This window comes from Carassius gibelio, chromosome A14 (genome assembly GCF_023724105.1).
Source record: "Carassius gibelio isolate Cgi1373 ecotype wild population from Czech Republic chromosome A14, carGib1.2-hapl.c, whole genome shotgun sequence".
In the NCBI taxonomy this organism is placed as follows: Eukaryota; Metazoa; Chordata; class Actinopteri; order Cypriniformes; family Cyprinidae; genus Carassius; species Carassius gibelio.
The window spans coordinates 5356452-5373752 of NC_068384.1; the positions used below are offsets into that span (position 1 = coordinate 5356452).

A 17301-nucleotide genomic window follows, 5' to 3' on the forward strand; every position below is an offset into this window, starting at 1 on the left:
TTGTTTCAGTTTTAATTTAAATAGTCTGTCGCAGGCTACATGTTGTTTTCCAATTCAGAGACCATGCCCTTTACAAATTCCATTGGCCTGGAGCCCAGTGTGTTTAAACCCCACCCACGATCAACTGCAAGATAGAATACAACTAACTTACTGCTCCTTTTCAATAATCCGACTTGCATTCCAATACAAAAAAAAAAAACGTATGTTTGCTACTTATGTCTCATGTCAACTGTAAATGGTTACATACAACTTAACAGATATAAAACACATTCCCATTTCCCAGAATTTCATTATAATCAGAAAACATCTCCTCTTGTAGTACTTACAACTAGTCTTCCTGATCCTAGCACTTAGAACTGACACTCTGTTTAAAAACAGCACTCACTGATGCTCTTTTTGTACTCTACATTTTATATATATATATATATATATATATATATATATATATATTTGTTGAGAGAATTGCCTTAAAAAGAAAACTGTGTAGGCTAGCATGTTAGTCGCTTTGGTTAAAAATGCGTCAGCCAAATGTAATGCAGCCTAATGTATCACATACCAAAACCCAGAGACACTTCAAGCCTCGGATTTCACAGCTATTTCTTCTCCTGACATCTTTAACAAGGCACAGTTCAATCACGTTCACACACTGGATTCACTGCATGAATTTTGGATGAGGAGGATGTTATCAGGCAGTGTGGTGGAAAAAAGTGGCATTGCAGACAGAATTTTATGAACGGGTCCAAAACGGACCCGGGCCGGATACGATGCTCATATGACCGGGTCCAAAACGGACCCGGAGCGGATATGCGGCTCATTCGCGGATCCAAAGCGAAGCCGGGGCGGATGTACCCATTTATGTACGGATACGCAAAGGGACCGCAGCGGTGTCGGGCCGGATCCGCGAGCCGCCACCGAGGCGTATCCGCCGCGGTGTGCAAGTGGACGCAGTTTCGGATCCGCTTTCTGGATCCGTTACGGAGTTCACTGTACCTCCGCGGCGGATGCGTTTCGTAGTCAGTTTGCTGTCTGGGTGTGCGCGCACGCGCTCCGAGGGACGGGTGGTCACCCTACCTGGCACACCCGTCTAGAGTGTGTCCACCTTTGTGTGTGGGTCCATGTACATGCTGAATCGACAGGTAAAAAAAAAAAGCCTCAAGTCCAAATATTCATTTCCGAACAGGCTCCGAAGTGCCGATCTGAATCAACCGAGTCGCGAACAGGCTCCGAAGTGCCGATCTGAATCAACCGAGTCGCGAACAGGTTCCGAAGTGCCGATCTGAATCAACGGAGTCGCGAACAGGCCCCGAAGTGCCGATCTGAATCAACCGAGTCGCGAACAGGCTCCGAAGTGCCGATCTGAATCAACGGAGTCGCGAACAGGCTCCGAAGTGCCGATCTGAATCAACCGAGTCGCGAACAGGCTCCGAAGTGCCGATCTGAATCAACCGAGTCGCGAACAGGCTCCGAAGTGCCGATCTGAATCAACCGAGTCGCGAACAGGCTCCGAAGTGCCGATCTGAATCAACCGAGTCGCGAACAGGCTCCGAAGTGCCGATCTGAATCAACCGAGTCGCGAACAGGCTCCGAAGTGCCGATCTGAATCAACGGAGTCGCGAACAGGCCCCGAAGTGCCGATCTGAATCAACGGAGTCGCGAACAGGCCCCGAAGTGCCGATCTGAATCAACCGAGTCGCGAACAGGCCCCGAAGTGCCGATCTGAATCAACCGAGTCGCGAACAGGCTCCGAAGTGCCGATCTGAATCAACGGAGTCGCGAACAGGCCCCGAAGTGCCGATCTGAATCAACCGAGTCGCGAACAGGCCCCGAAGTGCCGATCTGAATCAACCGAGTCGCGAACAGGCCCCGAAGTGCCGATCTGAATCAACCGAGTCGCGAACAGGCTCCGAAGTGCCGATCTGAATCAACCGAGTCGCGAACAGGCTCCGAAGTGCCGATCTGAATCAACGGAGTCGCGAACAGGCCCCGAAGTGCCGATCTGAATCAACCGAGTCGCGAACAGGCCCCGAAGTGCCGATCTGAATCAACCGAGTCGCGAACAGGCCCAGAAGTGCCGATCTGAATCAACCGAGTCGCGAACAGGCTCCGAAGTGCCGATCTGAATCAACCGAGTCGCGAACAGGCTCCGAAGTGCCGATCTGAATCAACGGAGTCGCGAACAGGCCCCGAAGTGCCGATCTGAATCAACCGAGTCGCGAACAGGCCCCGAAGTGCCGATCTGAATCAACCGAGTCGCGAACAGGCCCCGAAGTGCCGATCTGAATCAACCGAGTCGCGAACAGGCCCCGAAGTGCCGATCTGAATCAACCGAGTCGCGAACAGGCCCAGAAGTGCCGATCTGAATCAACCGAGTCGCGAACAGGCTCCGAAGTGCCGATCTGAATCAACCGAGTCGCGAACAGGCTCCGAAGTGCCGATCTGAATCAACCGAGTCGCGAACAAATATATATATATATATATATATATATATATATATATATATATATATTCTAAGTAAACAACAATAGCCCAAGTTTAGTAAACATTTTTTATTCAGACTATAAAAAATAATTCTGCATCTATTTTTAGGTGTGCCAGCTGCCACTGTGGGTGGCACAGGCACACCCTGGCACACCCGTGGCTACGCCACTATAAGCAGTAAAGCGGTTAACGTTACCTCACCTGAGTATGTTTGTAGACATGTTGGATGTTTAGACATGGAAAGAAGTTATCTTCGGAATGGAAATATGGATTTTTCATTTGTAAACATTATACTTTTTTCTCTTATTTCCGTTAATGTCATAAAAAGCGAGCTAAGCCAGTAGAAGTGCTGCCAGTGTTTCGTAAACATGGCTGAAGGCGCAAAAAGTGGAGGAACAGACAAACTGATTCAACTGAGCGAGTCACTTAAGCTGGAAGCGCTCCGAGTGATTCAAACTCAAACTCGATTCACAAGCAAAAAACAGCTCAAAGGAGCCTTTCATTTTCGAGTTTCGATATCGCTTGTTATAACTTGTTACATGTTGATATCAGTTAAACCATTGCGTCGCAAAACGAGTCACTGTATCGAATCGCTCCAATTGGATTGTGTATTTTTAAATCATCAACTTTGGAGAGGAATGTTGTTGGTTATACAGAATCAAAATTTTGAAAATATTGCCTGATTAATGTTAACAAAATAGCTCTCTTCATGAATTATGAGTATGGTAGCTATCATAGCAATAAAGACTTAAAATAGATGACATGAAACTGTGGTCAAAAATCTATCATAAATGCAAAAACATTTGGTTATTTTGATCAAAATCAAACCTACACCGTAGCATACATTGTTAAAATCCAAAGTTTTGTCTGTTTCTATGGACCTGACATCAAATGAATCAACAATTAACAGTTGTATTTTTATTATGTAAAGTTAACAAAGATAGAAATAATAAATTATACACACACACACACACAAGGCAATCACACACACACACATATATATATATATATATATATATATATATATATATATATAAATACTGGCAATAAAAACAACAATGTATTTACTCATTGTTACTTAGTTACTTAAAGCATTAATTAAATGTATCTAATGGGACCTTGTTGTAAAGTGTTACCATAATTTGAAATGAAACATTTCAAAATAAAAGCATCAGAATTATGGACCCCATTGCATTTTGTTGTAATGATCACTGTCACCCAAAAGCAGTCCGACTGTACTCCAGGGTCATATTAAACGAGTGTTAAGGGTTTGGTTTATGACCATCTAAATCAAATCCTAATTGCCAGGCCAAAGGACAATTATAATGGCGGTTATCCAAGAGGCTCCCTTCTCTTTGAAGAAATGGTACTCAGACAAAAGTCCCAATTACACCCAGTTCTCCTGGGGCTCGGAAACAGGCAACGTGTCCTCAAGACTGAAACGAGATCCCATTCTGCGGTAAGCCTACTGTTTTTTCACCTTTTTGTAGCTTCTATCTCTCCATTGGGTCAGACACCCAGAGTGCGAAGCTTACTTCAAAAACACTGTTAAATAGGTGTAGAGTCCCCCTTCAGATTCACACTGAAGGAGTCTGCTTTCAAAGACACACTAGAGGATCCTTTTGAAGAATGAGCGGCCCGAGGTTACTCATCCGTGGACTCAATGAATCCTTTCAGAGTGGGGTACTCATACACAGACAGACTCAACAAAACGTGTTTGCTCACAAGAGGGTCCCCAGTGCAAGAAGACCGAGCCGTGCCATCACTCCACAACTGTCCATCATCTCAACATTTGCTTTCAAAGCGATTCAACAGGCCAGAAGAGAAAGAAACACTTGAAAATACAAACGATTTGATCTTCCTCGGTTGACTTATTCATGCAGATATAGACATATTAACATGATTTTTTGGTTACATGAGCATTAGATTGACAATCTTGACAACAAATCCTCATAATCTGCTTTTCTTGTACAGAAAATGTACAGAAGTGACACTCTGGAACAAAGGATCTTCTAGACTCCTACATTGTTGGAGTCTAGCGGGCCGAGCAGCTTGCATACAACTTCATGATTTAGAGCTTTTTTTTTTGTCCTCTTGTACTCGATGAAGGACTAAAACCCAGAGGATATTTTTCCTCCTGCTTTTTGAGGAGCTGATGTTTCTTATAATTGTTCACTGAAGTGAATCAGCCTCCACAAAACACTGCAGCACATTGAGAGCACTAGCAGAGGGCACAGGGAAGGTGACCAATTGGCAGTGAGAATGAACTTAATCCCCTAAGCTCTTGTCGGGGCTTGTCTTTGCTGTCCCTTCTTCCCTAGAAAAGACCCCGAATGTACAAAGCAACTCAAACAAGAGCTCCCACTCTGAGCCTTCTGAATGCTCATGAAAAAAAAAAAAACTCCTGGAACATATCTGTGCATTTTGCCAACTGTTTGGGGAATGAGCTTGCAGCTGCATTTTTTTCTGTCGGATTTGGAAGTGGCAACATTAGAAAACCAATGCTGGAAAAAATGGTCCAAACTTAACATACATAATTTCCACAAATACAGCTTTTGATTATTAACCTCAAAAGGTTTACCAAACTTGGGACATGTTTAAATATAGTTCCTCTATAATATTAGAACCCTGATTTATGCTTGTGTTACTTTATCAAAATCAGAAAACATGCATCAGAATAGACATTTATACACTTTAACTCTTATTTACAAAATTTGCCTTACAAAAATTCAAATTTGCTGCTTGTTAATAGGATCTAAAGTATGGTCATGCAGAATAAGGCATTAATATGTGCTTTATAAGTAATTATAAACAGACAATATTCTAATAATATGCATACAAGTTAATAGTGAGAGTTTGGTCCTTAAAATAAAATGTTACTGAAAATATACAGTATCTAACATATATAAATTATTGTAACAAATATATGGCATTTATGCATCTAATGGTAAAAGAAAAAAAAACTAGGTCATGGAAAGTGCCTCATATTGCCAAATCTCAGTCAAGTGTTTGATTTATAGGAACTTTCAAATATCTCAAAGATTGTATTTTCCATGAAATCGGTGACATTTAATTGTTAGTATTCTCATAAAAGGGTTCAGTGTCTTACAACTTCATGAAAACCCCAGCTTCAGTTTTTTTGTTACGCGGGAATATGTCATTCAAAATCTTTTTTATAAGTCTCCTCCATTTCTCAAAAACTAAATCAAATTCATATCATCAGACATCATGATGACAATAATTTACTTTTTTTTTATTTATCCTAAATGGAACAATTATTTGCTACAAATATAACTAATATTTGACTGATTTGGACATAGAGAAGGATTATCTAAAAGGAAATGAGAGGCATCTCCTTCATGACAGCGTTACTTCAGAAGTGTCCTGTTAACAGCATGGATAATAAGATTACTCTTAAAGTCAAATCTTCCCAGAAGTCACTTGTGATTGACTGATCCTCAGCCAGGTCTACATGCTTGATCTTATAACCAAAAATAATCCTATTTTACTCAAACGGATTCCTTAACCGCATCTGAAGATTCAAGTCAACACCTCAAACCTATTTATATTAGTTCTACCCTAAACACATTATTTGACCACCAACAATCTTGATATTGATGCCTCTGCATTTATTAAGATCTCAGCAGCTAAAAACATAAAGACAATTCAAAATACTTAAGCACACATGAATTAAATTAATCAAAATGCGAGACTTTTTATGCAATAAACTATAAAAAAAAAAATTATATAAAAAAATTGATGCATATCAAAGTATCCGATATTGACCGAAAACATGCCATAACAATAGAAAAACATTTTAGTATTAAATATAACAGGAAATTATACAGGAATAATATAGCAGTAAATAATTCATTACAGTAGCAGTGCTTCATATATGTATGATCTTCTTTAAAAATAGGGTTAAAAACAACTGATACTTTATTAATTGGAGAAACAATCAAAAATGTTATTAAAATACAAAAGAACAAAAAAAAAAAATCAGGATGAGAACAGATTTATTTTGTTATGAATTTATAGAACTGTACATGCCTTTAATAAACGCTTGTAAAGAGGAGTGAAAATCAGCAGTTAAAAAAAAGCTTTAGATTGTCAGGACATCATGAGCTGTATCTATACTGCCCTCTACTGTTACTGTCAAAACTTCTGATAATGTTCCTTCAAACACTGAGAAAAAAACCAAATAGTCTATATAAATAAATTAATAAATATAATACACTGTATACGTCTAGATTAAGTGAAATGCACCCATACAGTAGTCATTTAATCAGTCTGCAGTTCAGGAATATCACTCTAAATGTTTTTTCTCTGCTGATAAGACCACTGATTATATGTTACAGACTGCATATGCTTTGCTTTACTTGCATTTCTAACTGTTATACAGAGAACAATGTTACTGAGCCAAGAAATGTGTTTTAAAAAACAGTTATGAAAGTGAGCTGAAATGTAATTTAACCTTTAGGTACAAATAATAGAATAAAATATCATGTGACATTTTTAAGAAATTTCGAGAGGTCGGTCAGTTTCAGTGTAACAAGTCAACAAATGCACAAAACAGATTTATCCAATTCATACAAAATAATTTCTAGCACAGATTCACAGACTCATATTTTAATTTCACTGACTGCTTTGGCACAATACTTTATGTTTATAAAAATGAAATCAATTTAATACTGGATTCTTACTAGCCAATTTCAGACAACACTCACACATGGGAATATATATATTAACAGTGATATCTAGTTCGAAAGCAAATTGCTCTTGAGATTGATTTGGTCTCGGAGCTCAGGTGAGGTTGTCACGCTGCTCTTCAGACTCTGGTTTCTTGCTGAACATCGTGGAGAGTTCCTGTAACAGCAGTTCCTGTTGGGGGCTACATGATCTGTGGGACCTGTGTTTACCTGGGACGCGTAGAGAGTCCTCCTGGCCCAAAGTGTCTATAGACTCGCCAGAGGATAAGAGAGAGTGAACAGGGTTTGATCCAACCATGCGTTCCAGGGAGAAGGCCTTCCTCTGTCCGAGGCTGACGGGCCGTGCTGGCACCTCCTGTGTCTCTGTGTGAGCACTGGACAGGAAGCTAGTTTCCAAAGACTTGAGCACCTGCAGACCGAAGTCGCCCACCTCCTCGTACAAAGGCTCCGAGCTTTCAATGCGCTCCTCAAACGAGTCCTGCTGCACCTTCATGGGCTGAGTAGGAAAAACAAAAAAGACAATGGGAAGACATACCAGTTGGTCAAAAAGATATCTGTAGTGCATTTCAAATCAGTTAATTGTATGGGCCCAAGCCTTTAAACCAATGAAAGGCCATCCACTACAGGCACTTTAAACATAGTTCTGAAATAGTTTTGAAAAACTCTACACAAAGATTGAATTCAAATCAAAACCACAGCAATATGATGATAAGAGAACCCAATGTTCAATAAATAAATCTAGGGATAATGATCATATTCAATTCTTATCAGAAATAATGAAATTTGAACCTTAAAAATAATAATAAAAAGATCAATAGTTATAACAGCAATATTTTATTATGATTATTATTGCTAATATGATTATTATTATTATTGTATACTACAATCATATTGTGTTTTATTATTATAATAATAGTTGTGGTATACAATAATAATAATGATAATTATTATTATTATTGTTTTTGTTGTTGTAGGACCTTATATATTTATGCAACTATATGAAGCAAGACTTTTTAAATGAATCTTAAAATATTACACACACTTTGTAATAATAAGTATTATTATTATTATTATTATTTTATTATTGTCGTTGTTTTATGACATTTGTTTTTATTAACTATTAAATCAGCCCTAATATAGTGAATATACCATTACATAAACCTTATACTACAAACTACTATAAAATAACTAAAGTATATTATTATAATTAAATTATTATTAAATAATGTTTTATCTTTGAATTTTCTTAATATATAAATGAGTGTGTGTATGTATATATATATATATATATATATATATATATATATATATATAAACAAAATTAGTCATAAATATATTATAGTGAATATACTAGAATATACTATTATAAGAACCTTATAATAATAATTTTTTAAACTACTATTACTATGTTATGCGTTTATTGTTATAATTGTTGTTGTTGAAGTATGACATTACATTTAAATTTACATAGAAAATAAACAACAATATATATATATGTTATAAATATTGTTTAATAAAGAAATAAATGAATACATGCATACATACTATCTACTATCTGCTATTTTACAACAGCTTTGAATTTAAAGCTCAACCAATCAGACCAAACTATGAAGCTATCGGTTTAGAAAATACAAGCATATGAGCTTGCGTACACAGATGTGTACATCCAAAGCAAATCAGTATCGTGAACGAAGATAATAAAACTAGATCTTAACCATACAGGTGATAGGTTCTGAACACACTGGGGACTGTTATCTCATGAGAATACCTGATGTCTAATTAGATGATCTACCATTATGCGAACAAAAGAGGTATTTGTGGTTAGCGGGACATACGCAGAAAGGGATTCGACCCTCAACAATGTTAAAAACAAATTACTTCCTTTTTCTGAGTTGAAACTTTTGTCTCAGTATCAGAGAGACATCATCAAGATAATTGCCAGATTCATTGAGGACAAAAGCATGCAGCCCGCAGACAATTTGCTTGTGCAAGCTTTTGGGCCGGGATACACCAGAAGCTGTGTCTTTTCCCCTAAACACAAGAGGTGAAGCGAGCTCCCTGCCCTCCCTCAAGGCTACAGTTGCAGAACAATGCAGTAGAAGCTTTCTTCCTCCAAATGCATCCTGTCATATCAGGAAACCCTGCTTCCCAACAGGAATGGGGGGAAGGGCCGAGGAAGTCAAAGGGAATTCCTACATTAAGTATAGGCTTCTTTTGTAAAACACACTCCTAAATTTCTGAGCGCTTTTAGACGCAAAAGTCATTTGATACATTCCAAACCTCCTACTTTTACATTTCGACCAGCCACTGTAATCAGAGTAATTGTGACTGATTGTGTTGAAGAAATGGCAACAAAACTTGTATGCAAAGGTGTGAAACTGAACATCAAAGGAATAGTTCACCCCAAAATGACAATTTGCTGAAAATGTATGCACCCTCAGACCATCCAAGATGAGCTTGTTTCTTCATCTGCATTATGTCACTTGCTCAGCGATGGATGCTCTGAAAGTGAATGGGTGCCGTCAGAATTAGAGTCCGAACAGCTGATAAAAGCTGATTAAAAAGTAATCCACACCACTCCAGTCCATCGAACCTCCATGTCTTCTGAAGTCAAAATTTGTGTATTTGTAATAATAAAATCCATAATTATAACTTTAAATGATCACTTCTGTCCAAAGTCTATAATCTATAATAACTCTTCCTCCAATGAAAAAGTCCACCTCCTATTCTCCTCTTACATCAAAATCCACCAAGATCTGTTTTGAGCTGCTTGTAAACTGTGTCTGATTTATGCATATTTCTCTCCTGATTCAGAAAAGAATACTTTTTCACAGGAGAACGCAATGTTATGGATCGACAACTAGTAATGATTTGAAGTTAAAAATGTTAAACACGCAGCTTTTTTTCACTTCACCAGATGTTAACTGATGGAGTGGAGTGGTGTGGATTATTGTGATGTTTTCATCAGCTGTTTGGACTCTCATTCTGACGGCACCCATTCACTGCAGAGGATTCATCGGTGAGCAAGTAAGTGACGTAATGCAAAATTTCTTCAAATTTACTCATCTACATCTTGGATTGCCTGGAGGTGAGTAAATATTCAGCAAATTTTCATTTTAGGTTAAACTATTCCTTTAAAATAATTGTTATATAAAAAGCATTGGATTAATCTGCAGATACAAGAGAAATACTTACAAAGAACATTGAGAGAGCCCTTCTCGTGTGGAGCTTCCTCTGCAAAAATACACAGACAAAAAGTTAAGTCTCAAAGCAAAGACCAAGTGAGCATTACATGCACTGAACCACTGGAGGACGCCTGTGTGTCGTACCAGAGTCTGATTGGCGGAGAGCATGGTGGAGTTGGTATTGCTCTCCTCTCCTCTGATGGGCACAAGCGGCATGGTGCCAAACTTCTGCTTGGAAATGTCAGAGGAAGAGTGCCGTCTCATCACAGGTGGACGCAAATCATCATTCTGAGGGAGGGATGTTAATGTTAAGACACAGCTCTGAAATGTCGATAAACGTTCAATTTAAAACATGCTGTACCTGTGCTTTTAGTAAATTCGTCATCCAGTCCCATAATTCGGTCTCACAGGAACAGCTGAGGTACCTGTGAGGTCAAGGAGAGTGATTACTGTTCACTATGATGCTATACATAAGACACTTTCTGTCAAGCTTGTGCAATGCATTGCAAAGTAATATATAATGCTTTTGAATGCATGCATACTTATGTCCTATAATACACACTATTATGGTCACACTTCAGTTTGGGGACTAATTCTATTAACTATGATTTTGCCTAAAACTCCAAATTTTCGGCAAGTTAATAGTCAGCAAGGTAGTTGTTAAGTTTTGGATTAAGGGCTTTAGAATATGGACATACAGAATAAAGCATTATTATGTGCTTTATAAGTACTAATAAACAGCCAGTATGCAAGTAATATGCATGCTAATTTTAATTGTGAGAACTGGAACTTATAGTACAGTATATAACATGTGTGTATATATAGATATGTGTGTGTGTATGTATATAATGTATGTATATAAAAACAACAACTTACAACTGGTGTTTGTCCAGCATCACTGTTAATCCCCATCTGCAAGTAAACATGTTTGTTATTTAAAGTTCCATCAAGTTCACTGATGAAAAGAAGCGTATTGCTGGATGTGCATCTCACTTTGTAGGTGGTTTTAACTTCTTTCTGATCCCCATGTAAATCTTCAAGGTTTTCAGTTGCCACTCTTTCTCAGGTCTGTGGCTCTGTGATGTAGGAAAGATGCTTTTATTTTTAGTCTTCTCATTCATACAGAATCTTCTGACATGCTGTAAAGTAGAAGATGGTGGTGAACTCTATACATACTTTTTTGTCCTTCAACAGGAGCAATCTGTGGTCTTTAATTTGAAATGATCGCTCCTGGAATTTGTTTCCTTGCAAGAGTTTGGGCGGCTCTTCCCGACACTTCAGCACTCCAGACTTCACTATCTCACTCTTATAGGCTGCAGCCCACAACACACACAGATACAACAGACACAAGGTCAACAACAACACAGCTGTAGCATTTTGTACAATTTTGTAACGAGGTAAATCGTTTTTTTCTTTTTTTACATGTGACAAAATACGGCTTCAGAGATGTATAGTAATAGTTGTGTGTAGTAATAATTCAATGTGACAATGTGATATATTTTCTTTCTACTCTTTTTTTTTTAATATATATAATTTTTGTATACTCTACTGTTCACAAGTTTGGAGTTTTTTTTTTAAAGAAATTAACACTTTTATTTAGCAAGGATATATTAATAAATATTAAGCAGCATGACTATTTTCAAAAGCTTTCCATATAAGAAATGTTTTTGAGCAGCAAATAATCACATTAGATTGATTTCTGAAGATCATGTGACACTGAAGAATGGAGTAATGATGCTGAAAATACAGCTTTGATCACAGGAATAAATTACATTTGAAAATAAATATTAATCTGTTGTCTGAAATGTTAATAATATTTCACAAGATTACTTCCTTTTTTTTTAATGCATGCATAATAGAGCATACACTACCTTATTTAAAAACAACAAAAATCTCAAACTTTTGAAAAGCATTGCAATTTTTATGCATTTTCTTTCCTCAAGTTAGTGGAGAGACTAAATGGAATATTTGTACTTATAAACATTTTTGGATCAAATACTCAAGAAAATATTCAACACGTCACTATACTTTCTGAAAGTCATTTAATCTAATGAAATGAGAATGCATTCACCTGTGAAGATGTCAATAGCTTCTCCTCTAGGCACCTTCTTCACCACCAGATACGCCGAGCTGGGATCGGCCATTTTACACCACTGTAGCGCTTGTTCCAGAACCAACTCTTTGGGGTGAAGAGGTCGCTCTGCAGAAATGACATCCTGCATTTATCTATTGTTTCTCCCGGCCTTAAAAAACATTGCTTGCACTGCAGTGTCTGATAAACTTCAGTAGTGACTGAAGTGAAATTGTGTTGAATAGTGTGCATTTTGTTTTTACCAAGCTCTCCTTCCTCGATGGCCTCAAAGGTCATCCACACCTCTTTTTCCCCGGCAGGAATATTTCTCATATACAGCACCTGATTGGTCAGCTCCTCAGCACACATTGTGGGAGACACCTGTGGGAGAGTAATGGTTTGAGTCTGCCACCGTGTGGTACTGCTGTGCAACAGCAACATAAAATAAAAATTTATGCTTTTTTTCACAATATTATTTTATGTATGTTAGCTTTGAGGCCATCTATATGCTAGCATAATAATAAATGTTGAAATCAAATCCTGCCTAGGGATGTATATACACATAATTTTATACACATTTTTGTGTTTCAGAAAATTGCATATATATATATATATATATATATATATATATATATATATATATATTTCTTTTTTCTTTTTTCAAATATGATTACTTACTTTCAAAGTGATGCAACAGTCTGGTAACTTTTCTTCTAAATATACTTCAATAATCAAGTCCCCTGCCTGTGAGAGCTGGAAGAAACATATGAAACTTATTCAAATATAATACTATATATAATTTTATTTTATTTTTTATTTTTTTTACTCTACCTGTGTGTCTCTCCAGGTGGTTATCAAACTGATTTCCAGTTCAATCTGAGTTTGATGTTCTTCATCGATCTGACCAAACACAAAAAATAAACCTTTAAAAAGCATCAAAATTATTCACATTTACACAAAACTGCATTCCACAAAATTTTTTAAAAAATGGTACTACTATGTTTTTTGTATTTTTATACCACTGGGGTTCTATAGCATTCAAAAATTTGCATGATATTCAGAATGAATTGATTAATTTGTTCCATGGTATTTATAAGTACTGTCCCTCTTCGCTATGGGGCTGCTATACTTTTGCTATAATATCATGCAATGAAGTTATTTACTTACATCAAATATATACAAGTAGTTATCGATGAGGTCTTGTATGATTTTAACCTCATGTTCCCCTTTGCCATCAGTCTGAAACAGGCTAGGAGCGAAAAGCAGGGACAGGTTCTTAGTGCACATCTGATTGAGATCAGCACACTTCTGCACCCTAAGAGAGAGAGAGAGAGAGAGAGAGAGGAAGAGAAAGACATGTGAGAGCTGCTAGAAATGAACACAGACCAGACGTGGCTGAAGCAGATTCAGAAGAAAGACTCACCTGAAGAGATGACTGATGAGAGCTGCTAAAGTCATTCTGTTGACCCGAGGTAACCCTCGAATCAGCTCTTTGTATCGGTCCAAACGCTGTGGCTTTTGAGGGATCTCTGCATGTAGTATGAGAAATCACTGAGACAACTCAAACTAGGCAAAATCCAGTATGTTTGTTGTCAGTTATACAAATGTTCTGGGTTGTTCAAAACTTCAAGTTTATGGTTGTAAAATCCACTTTTTTAAATATGCATTTAATAAGCATTTATATGCATTTAATGTACAGAGTGAATCTTACTGTATTCCTTTTAAACCACTTAAAATTACTCCGTAAAATTAACTGAAGAAAAGTTTGCAAACAAGTTGTCTAATTAGTCTTTTTTGGGTATCTGTTTGTGTTACCGATGCAATTTTTGTACTTTCAAAAATTATGCAATTTTATTAATTCATTAGTAGGACTGCTCAACTGTGATTGTGATTAAGAATATATTACAGTATTTTGTTTTAACAAAAAAATGCACTACCATTTCAAAAGTTTGAGGTAGGATGCATTGAATTTATCAAAAATAACAGTAAAGACTTTTATAATGTTATAAAAGATTTGTAAATTCAGGAAAACATTACTTTTTAAAATGTATTCAAATAGAAAATTCTAATTGTAATAAAATGTCACTGAATTATTGGTTTTTACTGTATTTTGATCAAATAAATGCAGCTTTGGTGAGCATAAGAGACTTCCACATAAAAACTCCAAACTTTGGAATGCTAGTTTATGTGTTCTATAAAAAACAATTTTTAAATGGCATTTCAAAGAAAGTGTACGGTACTAACTGGCAGCTTCCCTCCAGAAGGGGTGGAGATCTGCCATGAATATAGGATCATCAATCTCCCGAAAGAACCTTTTCAGTACATCCGTCACGTCCTCGATGAAGTTATCTCCAATACGGAGTTTCACATTGCGGGCGTCCTTACGAAACTCCTCCATCAAAAGCTTGATTCTGGACTTCGCACCATTTTTCCTGTATATCCCCTCATGGCCCAGACCTGTGTAAGAGAGAGCATTTGGACTTCAATGTTAATTCATTTAATAATTATTTAGGCCGGGTGGAATGTCTTCAGTACAAAGCACAGGGATTTCTCACCATACTGAGTTATAAAGGCAATGCAGCTGTCGACGATGATGGGGATGTCATTTCTGCTGAGCTGCTGGTCTTTCAGGGTGTTTCCTTTCCCTCCCGCTGCCTTCTGAATGTCTGCGTACCACAGGGAGAAATCGGTCCTGCCCATGCCCTGCAGATGCAGAGTCCTGCAGACAGACGCATTATATTTTGTTCACAGAATAATGGGACTTTTTCTTTGTTGTAATGAAATGCAATCATTTGCAATAAGAACATGGAAGTGTATTAAAGGAATAGTTCACCCCAAAATGAAAATTTGTTGAAAATGTTCTCACCCTCAGGCCAAGATGAGAGTTTGTTTCTTCATTTTGGAAAGTTAGTATTACATCACTTGCTGCAGTGAATGGGTGCCGTCAGAAATAGAGTCCAAACAGCTGATAAAAACATCACAATAATCCACACCTCTCCAGTCCATCAGTTAACATCTTATGAAGTGAAATGAAATAAAACCATAAAGGTGTTTTAACTTTAACCCACTGATGTATTTGTTTAAAACTGTTTTCACTTCTATGCATATTTCTCTCCCGATGCAAATGAGATGACTTTTTCACTGGAGAATTATGAATTATGGATTCTAGCCGGATACAACGGTTTGAAGTTAAAAACATCTTAATGATGGATTTGTTGAACAAACACAGTTTTTTGCTTCACAATTGATGGACTGGAGTGGTTTGGATTACTGTGATGTTTTTATCAGCTGTTTGGACTCTCATTCTGACGGCACCCATTCACTGCAGAGCATCCACTCCAAATCTGTTCTGATGAAGAAAATTACTTCATCTTGAACGGCCTTATGGTATTTTTTAAGCAAAATACATTTTTGGGGAGAGCTATTCCTTTAAGAAAGCAAACAGGTTTCATTTTGGCTTAAACATACACATTAAAAGAAGTCAAAGACCCACCTTCCTTTCTCAACAAGAACCAGGATGTCCTTCTTCTCATGGTTCTCTGTTTCCGATGCAATGCCTTTATTTTTAACCCAAGACAAAGACTGATAAGTACATAGCTCATTTATTAATCCCTGAGGGTATATTTAGCAGCAGTTTCACAGTGATTGAGCTAACGGACTCACTGAGCTCCTGTAGGCGTTTCAGGTTTATAATATCCTCTGCGGCTCCATCATTTCCAGGGCATATGAACAGGTTGGACTTCTGCAGAACAAAGAAGCCTTCTTTCCACTGCTGTGGGTCTAGCATGGCCTTGTAGTGCAGGACGCCCACTCGCTCGAACTCTCGCGCCAGCAGACAGTGACAGCTGAGAGGTGTGGTGGCCTGCCAGAGATCAAAACCCAGGTCAGAACCAGTGCACTGATGTGACAAACTATTTCCCGTCTACACAGAGAACAGCGTGACTGATGAATATTTACCTTCCCTATTGCTCTCGCCCAACTGTGCAACGCATCTGGAGTCTCCAAGCCAAACTGCATCAGTTTATCAGATGTTAGGTACAGTTCAAATGTGTATCGAAATCTGAGAGGAACAATGAAGAATCATATTGTTATGTTATGATTAAGATACTATGACTTATGTGACCCTGATATTAAGTAAAGATTGTGTTCCATGAAGATATTTTGTACATTTCCTACAATAAATATATCAAAACTTAATTTTTGATAAGTAATATGCATTACAATAAATTCATTTGCATAGATTTAAAGGGGATTTTCTCAGTATTTAGAATTTTTGCACGCTCAGATTCCAGATTTTTAAATAGTTGTATCTCGGCCAAATATTATCCTATCCTAACAAACCATAAATGAATGGAAAGATTATTTATCCAGCTTTTAGATGATGGTTTTGTGGTCCTGGGTCACATATGTCCTATAGGATGTTGGGTTATTCACTGAAACCCACTTGTCAATAAAGCCGCTGTTGTTGCTGGAGTCTGGTCGGCTAACTCCTAAACAGATGATGTCTTTCACATCGATCTTCATACTGGGCTCATGACATCTGTCAGACTCATAGAAGAGAATGGACTTCTCCACCGAACACCAGTACTTCTGAAAATCTGCTGAATAAATCAAATCAAACATGTAATTAAAGAAAACACACACACACACACACAAACACAAAAACAATCAAACTACAGTGCTGTTTCGTATCAGATGTCAGTATAAAGTCCAAGACCGCTGATGTTTTGAACTGAGCAGTAATCAGATGCTCATGTTTTACACTCGTCTGAATGTAGTTTTACAGTCTCTTTTAAGGTCACTAAGGCTGTATTTATTTTGTAAAAAAAAAGTAATATTGTGGAATATTATTAGAATT

General features: G+C 37.5%; 1 protein-coding gene across 2 annotated transcripts in view; it reads right to left on the reverse strand.

The window, feature by feature from the left end:
• Window positions 1-6477: 6477 nt before the first annotated feature.
• The window catches only part of LOC128027318 (arf-GAP with Rho-GAP domain, ANK repeat and PH domain-containing protein 3), a 32451-nt gene continuing 21627 nt past the window's right edge, over window positions 6478-17301 (reverse strand). Inside the window, exons 16-34 of one of the 2 annotated variants that reach the window (XM_052614845.1) lie at window positions 16888-17044; window positions 16401-16503; window positions 16107-16305; window positions 15937-16000; window positions 14999-15162; window positions 14688-14900; window positions 13867-13972; window positions 13611-13758; window positions 13275-13343; window positions 13122-13196; window positions 12707-12824; window positions 12444-12572; window positions 11549-11685; window positions 11366-11448; window positions 11249-11284; window positions 10734-10797; window positions 10517-10660; window positions 10383-10421; window positions 6478-7683 (exon numbers count right to left, since the gene is read on the reverse strand). In XM_052614845.1, the coding sequence (XP_052470805.1) occupies window positions 7282-7683; window positions 10383-10421; window positions 10517-10660; window positions 10734-10797; window positions 11249-11284; window positions 11366-11448; window positions 11549-11685; window positions 12444-12572; window positions 12707-12824; window positions 13122-13196; window positions 13275-13343; window positions 13611-13758; window positions 13867-13972; window positions 14688-14900; window positions 14999-15162; window positions 15937-16000; window positions 16107-16305; window positions 16401-16503; window positions 16888-17044 (2450 nt within the window). In that variant the 3' untranslated portion in view covers window positions 6478-7281. The remainder of the gene's footprint in view (window positions 7684-10382; window positions 10422-10516; window positions 10661-10733; window positions 10798-11248; window positions 11285-11365; window positions 11449-11548; window positions 11686-12443; window positions 12573-12706; window positions 12825-13121; window positions 13197-13274; window positions 13344-13610; window positions 13759-13866; window positions 13973-14687; window positions 14901-14998; window positions 15163-15936; window positions 16001-16106; window positions 16306-16400; window positions 16504-16887; window positions 17045-17301) is intronic. The other variant, XM_052614844.1, reaches the window with a different exon arrangement.